General features: G+C 35.9%; 1 protein-coding gene and 14 non-coding genes across 15 annotated transcripts in view; all 15 read left to right on the top strand.

Annotated features, from left to right (window-relative positions):
- Nucleotides 1-12,773, top strand: part of LOC137392976 (tubulin-specific chaperone cofactor E-like protein) — a 49,265-nt gene that overhangs the window by 10,877 nt on the left and 25,615 nt on the right. Inside the window, exons 2-5 of the mRNA XM_068079352.1 lie at nt 680-839; nt 1,770-1,915; nt 2,722-2,900; nt 4,967-5,157. Of these exons, the coding sequence (XP_067935453.1) occupies nt 695-839; nt 1,770-1,915; nt 2,722-2,900; nt 4,967-5,157 (661 nt within the window). The 5' untranslated portion in view covers nt 680-694. The remainder of the gene's footprint in view (nt 1-679; nt 840-1,769; nt 1,916-2,721; nt 2,901-4,966; nt 5,158-12,773) is intronic.
- Trnak-cuu (transfer RNA lysine (anticodon CUU)) lies at nt 7,043-7,115 on the top strand. The gene has a single exon. It is a non-coding gene; the product is annotated as a tRNA-Lys (tRNA).
- On the top strand, nt 7,483-7,555 carry Trnak-cuu (transfer RNA lysine (anticodon CUU)). Its single transcript has one exon. It is a non-coding gene; the product is annotated as a tRNA-Lys (tRNA).
- On the top strand, nt 7,918-7,990 carry Trnak-cuu (transfer RNA lysine (anticodon CUU)). Its single transcript has one exon. It is a non-coding gene; the product is annotated as a tRNA-Lys (tRNA).
- On the top strand, nt 8,359-8,431 carry Trnak-cuu (transfer RNA lysine (anticodon CUU)). Its single transcript has one exon. It is a non-coding gene; the product is annotated as a tRNA-Lys (tRNA).
- Nucleotides 8,800-8,872, top strand: Trnak-cuu (transfer RNA lysine (anticodon CUU)). The gene has a single exon. It is a non-coding gene; the product is annotated as a tRNA-Lys (tRNA).
- Nucleotides 9,235-9,307, top strand: Trnak-cuu (transfer RNA lysine (anticodon CUU)). Its single transcript has one exon. It is a non-coding gene; the product is annotated as a tRNA-Lys (tRNA).
- Nucleotides 9,673-9,745, top strand: Trnak-cuu (transfer RNA lysine (anticodon CUU)). Its single transcript has one exon. It is a non-coding gene; the product is annotated as a tRNA-Lys (tRNA).
- Nucleotides 10,115-10,187, top strand: Trnak-cuu (transfer RNA lysine (anticodon CUU)). Its single transcript has one exon. It is a non-coding gene; the product is annotated as a tRNA-Lys (tRNA).
- Nucleotides 10,551-10,623, top strand: Trnak-cuu (transfer RNA lysine (anticodon CUU)). The gene has a single exon. It is a non-coding gene; the product is annotated as a tRNA-Lys (tRNA).
- Nucleotides 10,990-11,062, top strand: Trnak-cuu (transfer RNA lysine (anticodon CUU)). Its single transcript has one exon. It is a non-coding gene; the product is annotated as a tRNA-Lys (tRNA).
- Nucleotides 11,370-11,442, top strand: Trnak-cuu (transfer RNA lysine (anticodon CUU)). Its single transcript has one exon. It is a non-coding gene; the product is annotated as a tRNA-Lys (tRNA).
- Nucleotides 11,810-11,882, top strand: Trnak-cuu (transfer RNA lysine (anticodon CUU)). The gene has a single exon. It is a non-coding gene; the product is annotated as a tRNA-Lys (tRNA).
- On the top strand, nt 12,249-12,321 carry Trnak-cuu (transfer RNA lysine (anticodon CUU)). Its single transcript has one exon. It is a non-coding gene; the product is annotated as a tRNA-Lys (tRNA).
- Trnak-cuu (transfer RNA lysine (anticodon CUU)) lies at nt 12,684-12,756 on the top strand. The gene has a single exon. It is a non-coding gene; the product is annotated as a tRNA-Lys (tRNA).

Genomic DNA, 12,773 nt, shown 5'->3' with positions numbered 1-12,773 from the left:
CAATTTCACTGGTTTTATAGACAAGGATTGCGGTAATTTCACAATACGTTGATGGGGAACGCACTTATTTTATGTCCATTTACGATGATTTGTTTACTTTTTTTTAGACAGCCAAGTCTATTCTAGAAAGCCAAACTAATAACAAATATTTTATACGTTTACAATAAAACAAGAAAAACAGAAATATATTTTACTATAAAAGTTGCGGTGGCTACCCTACCCTGTCTGTTACCTATCTGTATCCAGGGGTCAAGGTTAGGATTAACTTTTGGCAATACAACTTTTGACATCCAGATTGGTGGACCGACGCTGTAACACCTGCACCAATCGATGGCCTTTAAGTATTTATTAACAATTGTGCAGCTACCTATTCTCTATTTTGTCGACACATCTGACGATCTATCATGATGAACTAGAATGTTATGGAAGTTGTATATATAATAGATATAACGCTATACGTCGTTTTTTTACAACTGCGGTGAGATATTCAAATCGAATTTAAGAAGTTGACCCTACTTTTACGTTATATGGAATTTTTTACGTAGTATGAAGCGAAAACTTTGCATAATTTTTTTACGTTATCTGGAATATATGTTATAGAAGATATGCGTTATAAGAGCATCTACTGTACACACACATTCACAGAATAGCTACATGTGCGTATCTTATGTCTGTATAGCATCTGATGGTTTAGATGGCTTCACCAAATGTACAACATTCTAAATCCATACTGACTGCGATACATGAAAAGTACGATTATGATGCTACAAGTGGAAAAGAAGAGGATCACAGCGACTTCTGTGAAATTTTTGTACCGGCCAAAGGTCCAGGAAAAACAGGTAAGACCTATCAAAGCTATTTGTTTTTAACTCGCTAAACAAGCTTCTCCAAGTTGTGTTGTGTGATATGGTATACTTCGGTACTATTTCTCATAGGACTGGGTGTGATCATGAGCATAGAATGAGAATAAGGTTCATTATATGGACCATAACTGAAATCCAGTTTTAAAAATGAATGTACACAAAATTTTATCGGAACTTATCAGTACTTTTCTATCATTTGCGATTGTTTTTTATGTTTGAGGTGATCTGACTGCCAGGATGTTTCAAGATTAAATTCGAAAAACTCAATCGCGGGTAAACCACTAAGATTCAAGCTAATGTGTGATTATGACATCTATAGACTTTGAAAAGAGACTTACAGAATAGATGGGTAATGCTGTCACTTGAACTAAATTATTGAGTTCAAGTGGCAGCATTACACGTCTTTATTCCGTCAGTCTCTTTTCAATTATAGATGACATAATTGCACATTAGCTTGATCGAGGCTATTATAGTCTCGATCAACTATTGCAACGATATTAACTAGTGACGTTATTTTGCACACATTTGTTTTCTGAACGTTTTAACTGTGATCAAATTTTGTTGATTTTAATCTTGAAGCATTCTGGCAGTCAGATCACCTCAAACATCAAAAACAATTGCAAATGATAGAAAAATATCAATACATTCTAATAAAATTTACTACAATGTTGTGTAAGCATATCTTTAAGCAAGGCTTTTTCTGTTCTACGTATAAGCATTGCATGCACAGTTTAAGAAGAAATTTTTCTGACCTCATCTGTCAGAATCTGCTGGCGCAAACTTCGAATTTTCCAGGAATGTCTAGGTTTGATTATTTCAATTATTTCACATGATTTTCAGATATCATTTGAATAGCAAATTTAGTATTTTAATTCAACTTGTCTAATGCATCTTTTGTTTCTTCAGCTGGTCAAGTTCTTCAGCTGCCTGATAGTATTGGCCTTGAGTCCTACAACATAACATGTGCAGGGGACACCAATGCATTGTCCACACTTTGCTCCGCTGTTAAGGAACTCAATCTAACTCACAACAGTATCAGTGACTGGCATCAGGTAGACTCTCCGTTATTTAAAATATTCTGATATTTATTTTTGGAACGTTGGCAATAATTTAGCAATTTTATTAGAAAGTATCAGTATTTTTCTAAAATTTGCGGTTGTTTTTGATGTTTGAGTTTAATCGACTGCCAGAATGTTTTAAGATTAAAATCGACACAACTTCATCGCTGTTTAATTGCTCAGATCAAGCGAAAGTGCGATTATGATGTCTATAATTGCAAAAAGACCGACAGAATAAAGACAGAATAGAAATAACGCTGCAACTTGAAGGTAATATTCGATGTCAACTAGTCACATCATTTCATACATATTCTTCTTATGATCGTTTTAATCACGATCAAGTTTTGTCGATTGTAATTTTGAATCATCATGGTACTTAGATCGTCTCAAACAAAAACAATCTCAAATGGTTGAAAAATACCAATACTTTCTAATAAATCTAATAAAATCTACTAAAGTTCTGTGTAAGTTCATCTTTAACCCAATCTTCTGATCCACTAATGGTAAATACATGGAAATGAAAACATCAGAAGCAAAATGTCACTCACCTTTTTTGCATTTCACCATGAGAGATGGTTTTCTTGAGGTTTTAGTTATAATTCTCATGTTGTTGCAAGGAAGCCAACAAATGAAAAAGTCTTTGAAGTCACTTATAAAAAACCTTGGGTTATCATAAAATATTTTTTGGTCATTCTTCAAAACCTATATTTTTGATCACACCTTTGGATGAAATTCATGTAGAAATTATAATTGTGTTATCAAGTTACTTATAATTACCTTTTAGATCACTTTTCTTGTAGGTATTTAGAATTCTTGAGGCTTTGCCATCTCTAGAACTAATCAATGTTACCAGAAATCCATTGCTGCAACTAACCACTAGTCTACCTGGCAAGATCTTTCCAGTATTAACCAAACTGGTACTTAATTTTACAAACATGACTTGGCAAACGATCGGAAATATTTTATCTGCCATACCCAAGTGAGTGAACAAATGTACGACTTGTTCAATATCTGTTGTCATCACAAAAAACGCTTCTGTGAACGTCTGTAATTTATGTTCCTTTTTGAATAATTATAATATCTGTGCTTTCATGCTTTGAATGAGTTCGGAGTTGCCTACTGTCGACGAATTTGCACCTTACCTTTTTAATGGTTCGGAGTTACATTCTATAGATCTTTGCAAGATTCGCGATGTATCCCTCAAAACAAAACTTGTTAGAGTAGAATTGTATTTGGGTCAGTCACTGTTCAATTTATGCGTAGCTGACTAGTTGCACTACCTAGTGCAGGGTGCCTGATCGCATTGATCGTCATGCTGAAATTTTTTTACTTCCGCTGGGGAGAGCTTACTCGAGTATTATCGATTTGGATCAATCAGCAGTGAGCATTTCTATGATGTCAAACAGTTCTCTCCTAGGAAATGCCTTCACACGATTTTAGCAAAGCGAAATGGCGTCGAATGCATTCGGATTTTGCCGCTTCTATGTTTCGGAGTTGAAGCAACTCCAAACCTATTCGAAGCACAGAATTGTTTGATTCAGTGATTGTTGTAGAGCATTCTCTTAAAAAGGTTCAGTTTATTCATTTCAGTTGTAACTAAATGTTGCATTCTCTACAAAGTAAAGAGTTCATATAATGTGAATATATATATAAATCTCAGTTTTTATCATTTGTTAGTTTGTTGCCTGTACATGTATGTCCAGTTATAGCAATAAGGTTTTAGAAACCAAAAGGCCGCTTCGCATTAAAATAGACTTTGAAAATCCCAGTGCTGTAGATCTGGTGTGCTATCACCCACTACACCACACAGCCTACTTGCCATACTATGGAATAATTGTGCACATATTTATTATACCTGCCAATCTTTAATGGCGTTTGGTTAAAATATGTGAACTTCATCTAGCCCGCTTGAGCTACTAAAACAAAAACGAGCCCTGGCTTACCTGCAATGCCATAAATATATGTATACTAGCTGTGCTACCCGGCGTTGCCCGGGTAATAAGAATAAGCTTATAAACTATAGGAAGTAATGAGAGTCGCCTGCCACTTGCTATTAGCCTGGCACACTGCCAATGGAAAATTTTAGTAAGGTAACTAATGATAATCACATACTTACGCAATAACCATGTATGATATGCAAAGCCGTTAGGTATATGCTTTCATATAGGGACAAATACCGGCATAGAAGAATGTAATCTCTATAGTCTATTGGGTAGGGCGTCGGACTGGGGAACGGTAGAGTCTGAGATCAAATCCTCTTCAGTACGAATTATTTCAAGATTATTCCAAGATTTTAATAGCTATAGCTGGAACGCCACACATACGGAAATATACATATACTAGCTGTACCACCCGGCATTGCCTGGGTAATAAAAAAGTCTTTGGACAAAAAATTGATTTGTATTTAACATAACAACATTTCCCATTTTTACTTTCAAACTACGTATCATGAGAGAAGTGTTTTGTCTAGCTGAAATAAATTAAGAGAAAAATAAAAACAATTGTAAAGGTTTTAACACTTTGTCAAACAACTGTAGCTTTCAAGCTATTAGCCTGGCATACTGCCAATGGAAAATTCCACTAAGCTAGTTAATAATGACGTACTCCATGACGATACGTCAACATTGTCCAGCTCGCTGTTCTAATAATAGCTATAGCGGGAATGACAGACAGACGGACTTTGAGAAATATATACATGTATATATAAGATATGTATAGCATGAACTTAATTAAACTTATAGCATACACAAAGATGAACTTTTTTACCTTTACTCGAGAGCTTCAATTAAGAGGTAAAATGGTTAAAATGTTGATTTAAAAATTAATTTATGGCATTTAAAGATGGCATGTGAGATGCGAGAAACCTAAGCTAATTTTAGGCTCTTGGCGATTATAAATAGGATTTTTTACCATAGACTCATATGGTGTATTTAGCCTGTGGTCATCAAATCAGGCTGAAACTTTACTTACGGGCATAGCTGAAAGATGTTTTTCTAATGTTCCATTGTTTGTTATGAGGAGAACAAGAGTGGCTTTTAATTGTAGTCTTGAAGAGCTCTATCTCAGTGGGAATTCCTATGAGGAGGTAACTCTAGATATACCTGCATATGATAGTCTCAGACTACTTCAGTTAACTGAGAACAATATAAGGGACTGGAAAGATGTGCAAAGGCTTGATAAAGTCTTTCCTAAACTGAGAAATCTTACACTCGCGCACAATAACATCACTTCCTGTGGTGAGTTTGTTGCAGCTAAACGTTCACTTACGCTCACCTTTATATAATGTAAAAGTGGAAAACTTGTTTTAATATTTAAAATAATTCACATCCTACGTTTGTCAGTTTTTGAAATGTTACAATTTTGCTGTTAAAAATAGAGAAGCTGGTTAAAATTAAAGATAATGTCAAAATAATAGTTGTGTAAACTATCTCAAGTAAACTATAATAAGTGTGTACTATAGTAAGTTATTTCTATTAATCATTTCACCAATTACACATTGCTGAGCGTATACTCACCTTTGGTAAATCTCTAAAGTAAAATGATAATAAAAACCTCTTTTTACTGATTTTTACTTTATTGCTTTAGTTTTCACATACCATTTAAATTTGTCATTTAGTTTTCACATACCATTTAAATTTGTCATTTAGTTTTCACATACCATTTAAATTTGTCATGAAGTTTTCACATAACATTTAAATTTGTCATGTAGTTTTCACATAACATTTAAATTTGTCATGAAGTTTTCACATAACATTTAAATTTATCATGGAGTTTTCACATAACATTTAAATTTGTCATGAAGTCTTCACATAACATTTAAATTTGTCATGAAGTTTTCACATAACATTTAAATTTGTCATGAAGTTTTCACATAACATTTAAATTTGTCATGAAGTTTTCACATAACATTTAAATTTGTCATGAAGTTTTCACATAACATTTAAATTTGTCATGTAGTTTTCACATTACATTTAAATTTGTCATGAAGTTTTCACATAACATTTAAATTTATCATGGAATTTTCACATAACATTTAAATTTGTCATGTGGTTTTCACATAACATTTAAATTTGTCATGAAGTTTTCACATAACATTTAAATTTGTCATGAAGTTTTCACATAACATTTAAATTTGTCATGAAGTTTTCACATAACATTTAAATTTGTCATGTAGTTTTCACATAACATTTAAATTTGTCATGAAGTTTTCACATAACATTTAAATTTATCATGGAATTTTCACATAACATTTAAATTTGTCATGTAGTTTTCACATAACATTTAAATTTGTCATGAAGTTTTCACATAACATTTAAATTTGTCATGAAGTTTTCACATACCATTAAAACTTATCATGGAGTTTTCACATAACATTTAAATTTGTCATGTAGTTTTCACATACCATTAAAATTTGTCACGCATTTTTTACATAATTTTTATATATTGTATTTGTTTTAACGCAGGATAATTTTTTGAAGTATTCGTCATGCTTTTTAGGATTCAGAAACGAATAAAATAAAATATGTATTCTTATAATTATGTTTGTAACTGATATTGTTCCTGATTAACTTTTTATGTGGAAGTTTTAAGCTCAGTGTGCTCGAAATTTACTGATTTGAACCCTTGATCTCATTGTTTTGTTTCTTTGGGAACAAGCTTTTGGTGAGTTCCTTCATAGTGTGATTTTTAAAGTTAATTGTTCAATGTATGATCGCAAGTACTGTTATACTTGTTTTATGCCAACGACAGAAGATTACTGTAACCCAAAACTGGCTTTTTATCTGCCTGGGTGGCTCAGTCCAAATGGTGATTATAATGCTGATTTGAACCCTTCATCTCCCGGTTGTATACTGGATCAATTTCGGATTGTTTACGAACCAAAAATTAAGTTTCGATGCCAATAAAATGATGTATGATTAGAATCTCTATCTTACTGGTTCACACGATACTTGTTTTTGTATTTTTCTTACAAATTGTATAGTACATTCATTGTTGGTGAATGTGGATTTTGGTGGTTCGTTTCATGTTGCGATTTTCAAGATTGTTTGGTTCAACGTATGCTTCCAAGTAACATTTGTTTTATCCCACTGATGATTGTAACACAAAAGTACTGGTTCATCAGCCCGGGTGGCTCAGTCGGTAGAGCATGGGACTCTTAATCCCAGGGTCGTGGGTTTGAGCCCCACCTCGGGCGTTGTTTTCACATTTTTTCTTCGGTTTTTGAAAGCAGCAGCTTTGAAATATTAATGATAGTGCTGATTTGAACCCTTCTTACCCCACTATACTTTTGGATCAACTTCGGATTGTTTACGAACCAAAAATTAAGTTTCGATGCCAATAAAATGATGTATGACTAGATTCTCTATGTTACTGGTTCACACGATACTTGTTTTTGTATTTTTCTTACAAATTCTTGTATAGTACATGCATTGTTGGTGAATGTGGATTTTGGTGGTTGGTTTTATGTTGCGATTTTCAAGATTGTTTGGTCCAATTTATGCTTCCAAGTAACATTTGTTTTATCCCAATCATGAGTGTAACGCAAAAGTACTGGTACATCAGCCCGGGTGGCTCAGTCGGTAGAGCATGGGACTCTTAATCCCAGGGTCGTGGGTTCGAGCCCCACCTCGGGCGTTGTGATAATGTTTTTTTTCGGTTTTTAAAAGCAGTAGCTTCTAAATGTTAATGATAGTGCTGATTTGAACCCTTCTTACCCCACGATACTTTTGAATCAACTTCGGATTGTTTACGAACCAAAAATTAAGTTTCGATGCCAAGGGAATGTATGACTAGATTCTCTATGTTACTGGTTCACACGATACTTGTTTCTGTATTTTTCTTACAATTTCTTGTATAGCGCATTCATTGTTGGTGAATTTGGCCTTCAGTGGTTGGTTTTATGTTGCGATTTTCAGATGGTATGGTTCAATGTATGCTTCCAAGTAACATTTGTTTTATCTCAATCATGAGTGTAACACAAAAGTACTGGTACATCAGCCCGGGTGGCTCAGTCGGTAGAGCATGGGACTCTTAATCCCAGGGTCGTGGGTTCGAGCCCCACCTCGGGCGTTGTTTTCACATTTTTTTTTCGGTTTTTGAAAGCAGTAGCTTCCAAATGTTATTGATAGTGCTGATTTGAACCCTTCTTATCCCCGTTATACTTTTGGATCAATTTTGGATTGTTTACGAACCAAAAATTAAGTTTCGATGTCAATAAAATGATGTATGACTAGATTCTCTATCTTACTGGTTCACACGATACTTGTTTTTGTACTTTTCTTACAAATTTTTGTATAGTATATTCATTGTTGGTGAATGTGGATTTTGGTGGTTGGTTTTATGTCGCAATTTTCAAAATTGTTTGGTCCAATGTATGTTTCCAAGTAACATTTGTTTTATCCCAATGATGAGTGTAACGCAAAAGTATTGCTACATCAGCCCGGGTGGCTCAGTCGGTAGAGCATGGGACTCTTAATCCCAGGGTCGTGGGTTCGAGCCCCACCTCGGGCGTTGTTTTCACATTTTTTCTTCGGTTTTTGAAGGCAGTAGCTTCGAAATGTTAATGCTAATGCTGATTTGAACCCTTCTTATCCCGGTTATACTTTGGATCGATTTCGGATTGTTTACGAACAAAAAATCAAGTTTCGATGCCAATGAACTGATGTATGACTAGATTCTCTATCTTACTGGTTCACACGATACTTGTTCTTTGTATTTTTCTTACAATTTCTTGTATAGCGCATTCATTGTTGGTGAATGTGGCTTTTGGTGGTTGGTTTCATGTTGCGATTTTCAAGATTGTTTAGCGCGACGTATGCTTCCAAGTAGCATTTGTTTTATCCCAATGATTAGTGTAACGCAAAAGTATTGCTACATCAGCCCGGGTGGCTCAGTCGGTAGAGCATGGGACTCTTAATCCCAGGGTCGAGGGTTCGAACCCCACCTCGTGCGTTGTGGTGATGTTTTTTTTGGTTTTTAAAAGCAGTAGCTTCCAAATGTTAATGAAAGTGCTGATTTGAACCCTTCATCTTCCGGTTATACTTTGGATCGATTTCGGATTGTTTACAAACAAGGAATCGGGTTTTGATGCCAATGAAATGTATGGCTAGATTCTCTATCTTACTGGTTCACACGATACTTGTTTTTGTTTTTTTGTTACAAATTTTTGTATAGTGCATTCATTGTTGGTGAATGTCGATTTTGTTGGTTGGTTTTATGTTGCGATTTTCAAGATTGTTTGGTCTAATGTATGCTTCCAAGTAACATTTGTTTTATCCCAATGATGAGTGTAACGCAAAAGTGCTGGTACATCAGCCCGGGTGGCTCAGTCGGTAGAGCATGGGACTCTTAATTCCAGGGTCGAGGGTTCGAACCCCACCTCGTGCGTTGTGGTGATGTTTTTTTTGGTTTTTAAAAGCAGTAGCTTCCAAATGTTAATGAAAGTGCTGATTTGAACCCTTCATCTTCCGGTTATACTTTGGATCGATTTCGGATTGTTTAAAAACAAGGAATCGGGTTTTGATGCCAATGAAATGATGTATGACTAGATTCTCTATCTTACTGGTTCACACGATACTTGTTTTTGTAACTTTCTTACAATTTCTTGTATAGCGCATTCGTTGTTGGTGAATTTGGCCTTCAGTGGTTGGTATTATGTTGCGATTTTCAAGATTGTATGGTTCAACGTATGCTTCCAAGTAACATTTGTGTTATCCCAATGATGAGTGTAACGCAAAAGTATTGCTACATCAGCCCGGGTGGCTCAGTCGGTAGAGCATGGGACTCTTAATCCCAGGGTCGTGGGTTCGAGCCCCACCTCGGGCGTTGTTTTCACATTTTTTCTTCGGTTTTTGAAAGCAGTAGCTTCGAAATGTTAATGCTAATGCTGATTTGAACCCTTCTTATCCCGGTTATACTTTGGATCGATTTCGGATTGTTTACGAACAAAAAAATCAAGTTTCTATGCCAATGAACTGATGTATGACTAGATTCTCTATCTTACTGGTTCACACGATACTTGTTCTTTGTATTTTTCTTACAATTTCTTGTATAGCGCATTCATTGTTGGTGAATGTGGCTTTTGGTGGTTGGTTTCATGTTGCGATTTTCAAGATTGTTTAGCGCGACGTATGCTTCCAAGTAGCATTTGTTTTATCCCAATGATGAGTGTAACGCAAAAGTATTGCTACATCAGCCCGGGTGGCTCAGTCGGTAGAGCATGGGACTCTTAATCCCAGGGTCGAGGGTTCGAACCCCACCTCGTGCGTTGTGGTGATGTTTTTTTTGGTTTTTAAAAGCAGTAGCTTCCAAATGTTAATGAAAGTGCTGATTTGAACCCTTCATCTTCCGGTTATACTTTGGATCGATTTCGGATTGTTTAAAAACAAGGAATCGGGTTTTGATGCCAATGAAATGTATGGCTAGATTCTCTATCTTACTGGTTCACACGATACTTGTTCTTTGTATTTTTCTTACAATTTCTTGTATAGCGCATTCATTGTTGGTGAATGTAGCTTTTGGTGGTTGGTTTCATGTTGCGATTTTCAAGATTGTTTAGTGCAACGTATGCTTCCAAGTAACATTTGTTTTATCCCAATGATGAGTGTAACGCAAAAGTACTGGTACATCAGCCCGGGTGGCTCAGTCGGTAGAGCATGGGACTCTTAATCCCAGGGTCGTGGGTTCGAGCCCCACCTCGGGCGTGGTTTCACATTTTTTCTTCGGTTTTTGAAAGCAGTAGCTTCGAAATGTTAATGCTAGTGCTGATTTGAACCGTTCTTATCCCGGTTATACTTTGGATCAATTTCGGATTGTTTACGAACCAAAAATTAAGTTTCGATGCCAATAAAATGATGTATGACTAGATTCTCTATCTTACTGGTTCACACGATACTTGTTTTTGTTTTTTTGTTACAAATTTTTGTATAGTGCATTCATTGTTGGTGAATGTGGATTTTGTTGGTTGGTTTTATGTTGCGATTTTCAAGATTGTTTGGTCTAATGTATGCTTCCAAGTAACATTTGTTTTATCCCAATGATGAGTGTAACACAAAAGTATTGCTACATCAGCCCGGGTGGTTTAGTCGGTAAAGCATGGGACTCTTAATTCCAGGGTCGTGGGTTCGAGCCCCACCTCGGGCGTTGTGATAACGTTTTTTTTGGTTTTTAAAAGCAGTAGCTTCCAAATGTTAATGATAATGCTGATTTGAACCCTTCATATCCCGGTTATACTTTGGATCGATTTCGGATTGTTTACAAACAAGGAATCGGGTTTTGATGCCAATGAAATGTATGGCTAGATTCTCTATCTTACTGGTTCACACGATACTTGTTTTTGTAACTTTCTTATTATGTTGCGATTTTCAAGATTGTTTGGTCCAACGTATGCTTCCAAGTAACATTTGTTTTATCCCAATGATGAGTGTAACGCAAAAGTACTGGTACATCAGCTCGGGTGGCTCAGTCGGTAGAGCATGGGACTCTTAATCCCAGGGTCGTGGGTTCGAGCCCCACCTCGGGCATTGTTTTCACATGTTTTCTTTGGTTTTTGAAAGCAGTAGGTTCGAAATGTTAATGCTAGTGCTGATTTGAACCCTTCTTATCCCGGTTATATTTTGGATCAATTTCGGATTGTTTACGAACAAAAAATTAAGTTTCGATGCCAATAAAATGGTGTATGACTAGATTTTCTATCTTACTGGTTCACACGATACTTGTTTTTGTATTTTTCAAACAATTTTTTGTATAACACATTCATTGTTGGCGAATGCAGCTTTTGGTGGTTGGTTTTATGTTGCGATTTTCAAGATTGTATGGTTCAACGTATGCTTCCAAGTAACATTTGTTTTATCCCAATAATGATTGTAACACAAAAGTACTGGTACATCAGCCCGGGTGGCTCAGCCGGTAGACCATGGGATTCTTAATCCCAGGGTCGTGGGTTTGAGCCCCACCTCGGGCGTTGTTTTCATATGTTTTCTTTGGTTTTTGAAAGCAGTAGCTTCCAAATGTTAATGATAGTGCTGATTTGAACCTTCTTATCCCGGTTATACTTTGGATCAATTTCGGATTGTTTTCGAACCGAAGAATAAGTTTCGATGCCAATAAAATGTTGTATGACTAGATTCTCTATCTTACTGGTTCACACGATACTTGTTTTTGTATTTTTCTTACAAATTTTTGTATAGTGCATTCATTGTTGGTGAATGTCGATTTTGTTGGTTGGTTTTATGTTGCGATTTTCAAGATTGTTTGGTCTAATGTATGCTTCCAAGTAACATTTGTTTTATCCCAATGATGAGTGTAACGCAAAAGTGCTGGTACATCAGCCCGGGTGGCTCAGTCGGTAGAGCATGGGACTCTTAATTCCAGGGTCGAGGGTTCGAACCCCACCTCGTGCGTTGTGGTGATGTTTTTTTTGGTTTTTAAAAGCAGTAGCTTCCAAATGTTAATGATAATGCTGATTTGAACCCTTCATATCCCGGTTATACTTTGGATCGATTTCGGATTGTTTAAAAACAAGGAATCGGGTTTTGATGCCAATGAAATGTATGGCTAGATTCTCTATCTTACTGGTTCACACGATACTTGTTCTTTGTATTTTTCTTACAATTTCTTGTATAGCGCATTCATTGTTGGTGAATGTAGCTTTTGGTGGTTGGTTTTATGTTGCGATTTTCAGATGGTATGGTTCAATGTATGCTTCCAAGTAACATTTGTTTTATCTCAATCATGAGTGTAACACAAAAGTACTGGTACATCAGCCCGGGTGGCTCAGTCGGTAGAGCATGGGACTCTTAATCCCAGGGTCGTGGGTTCGAGCCCCACCTCGGGCGTTGTTTTCACATTTTTT

Source organism: Watersipora subatra, chromosome 4 (genome assembly GCF_963576615.1).
Source record: "Watersipora subatra chromosome 4, tzWatSuba1.1, whole genome shotgun sequence".
Lineage (NCBI taxonomy): Eukaryota > Metazoa > Bryozoa > Gymnolaemata > Cheilostomatida > Watersiporidae > Watersipora > Watersipora subatra.
Note: the sequence above shows the minus strand (reverse complement) of the source record. Positions and strands in the feature narration are given on the sequence as shown.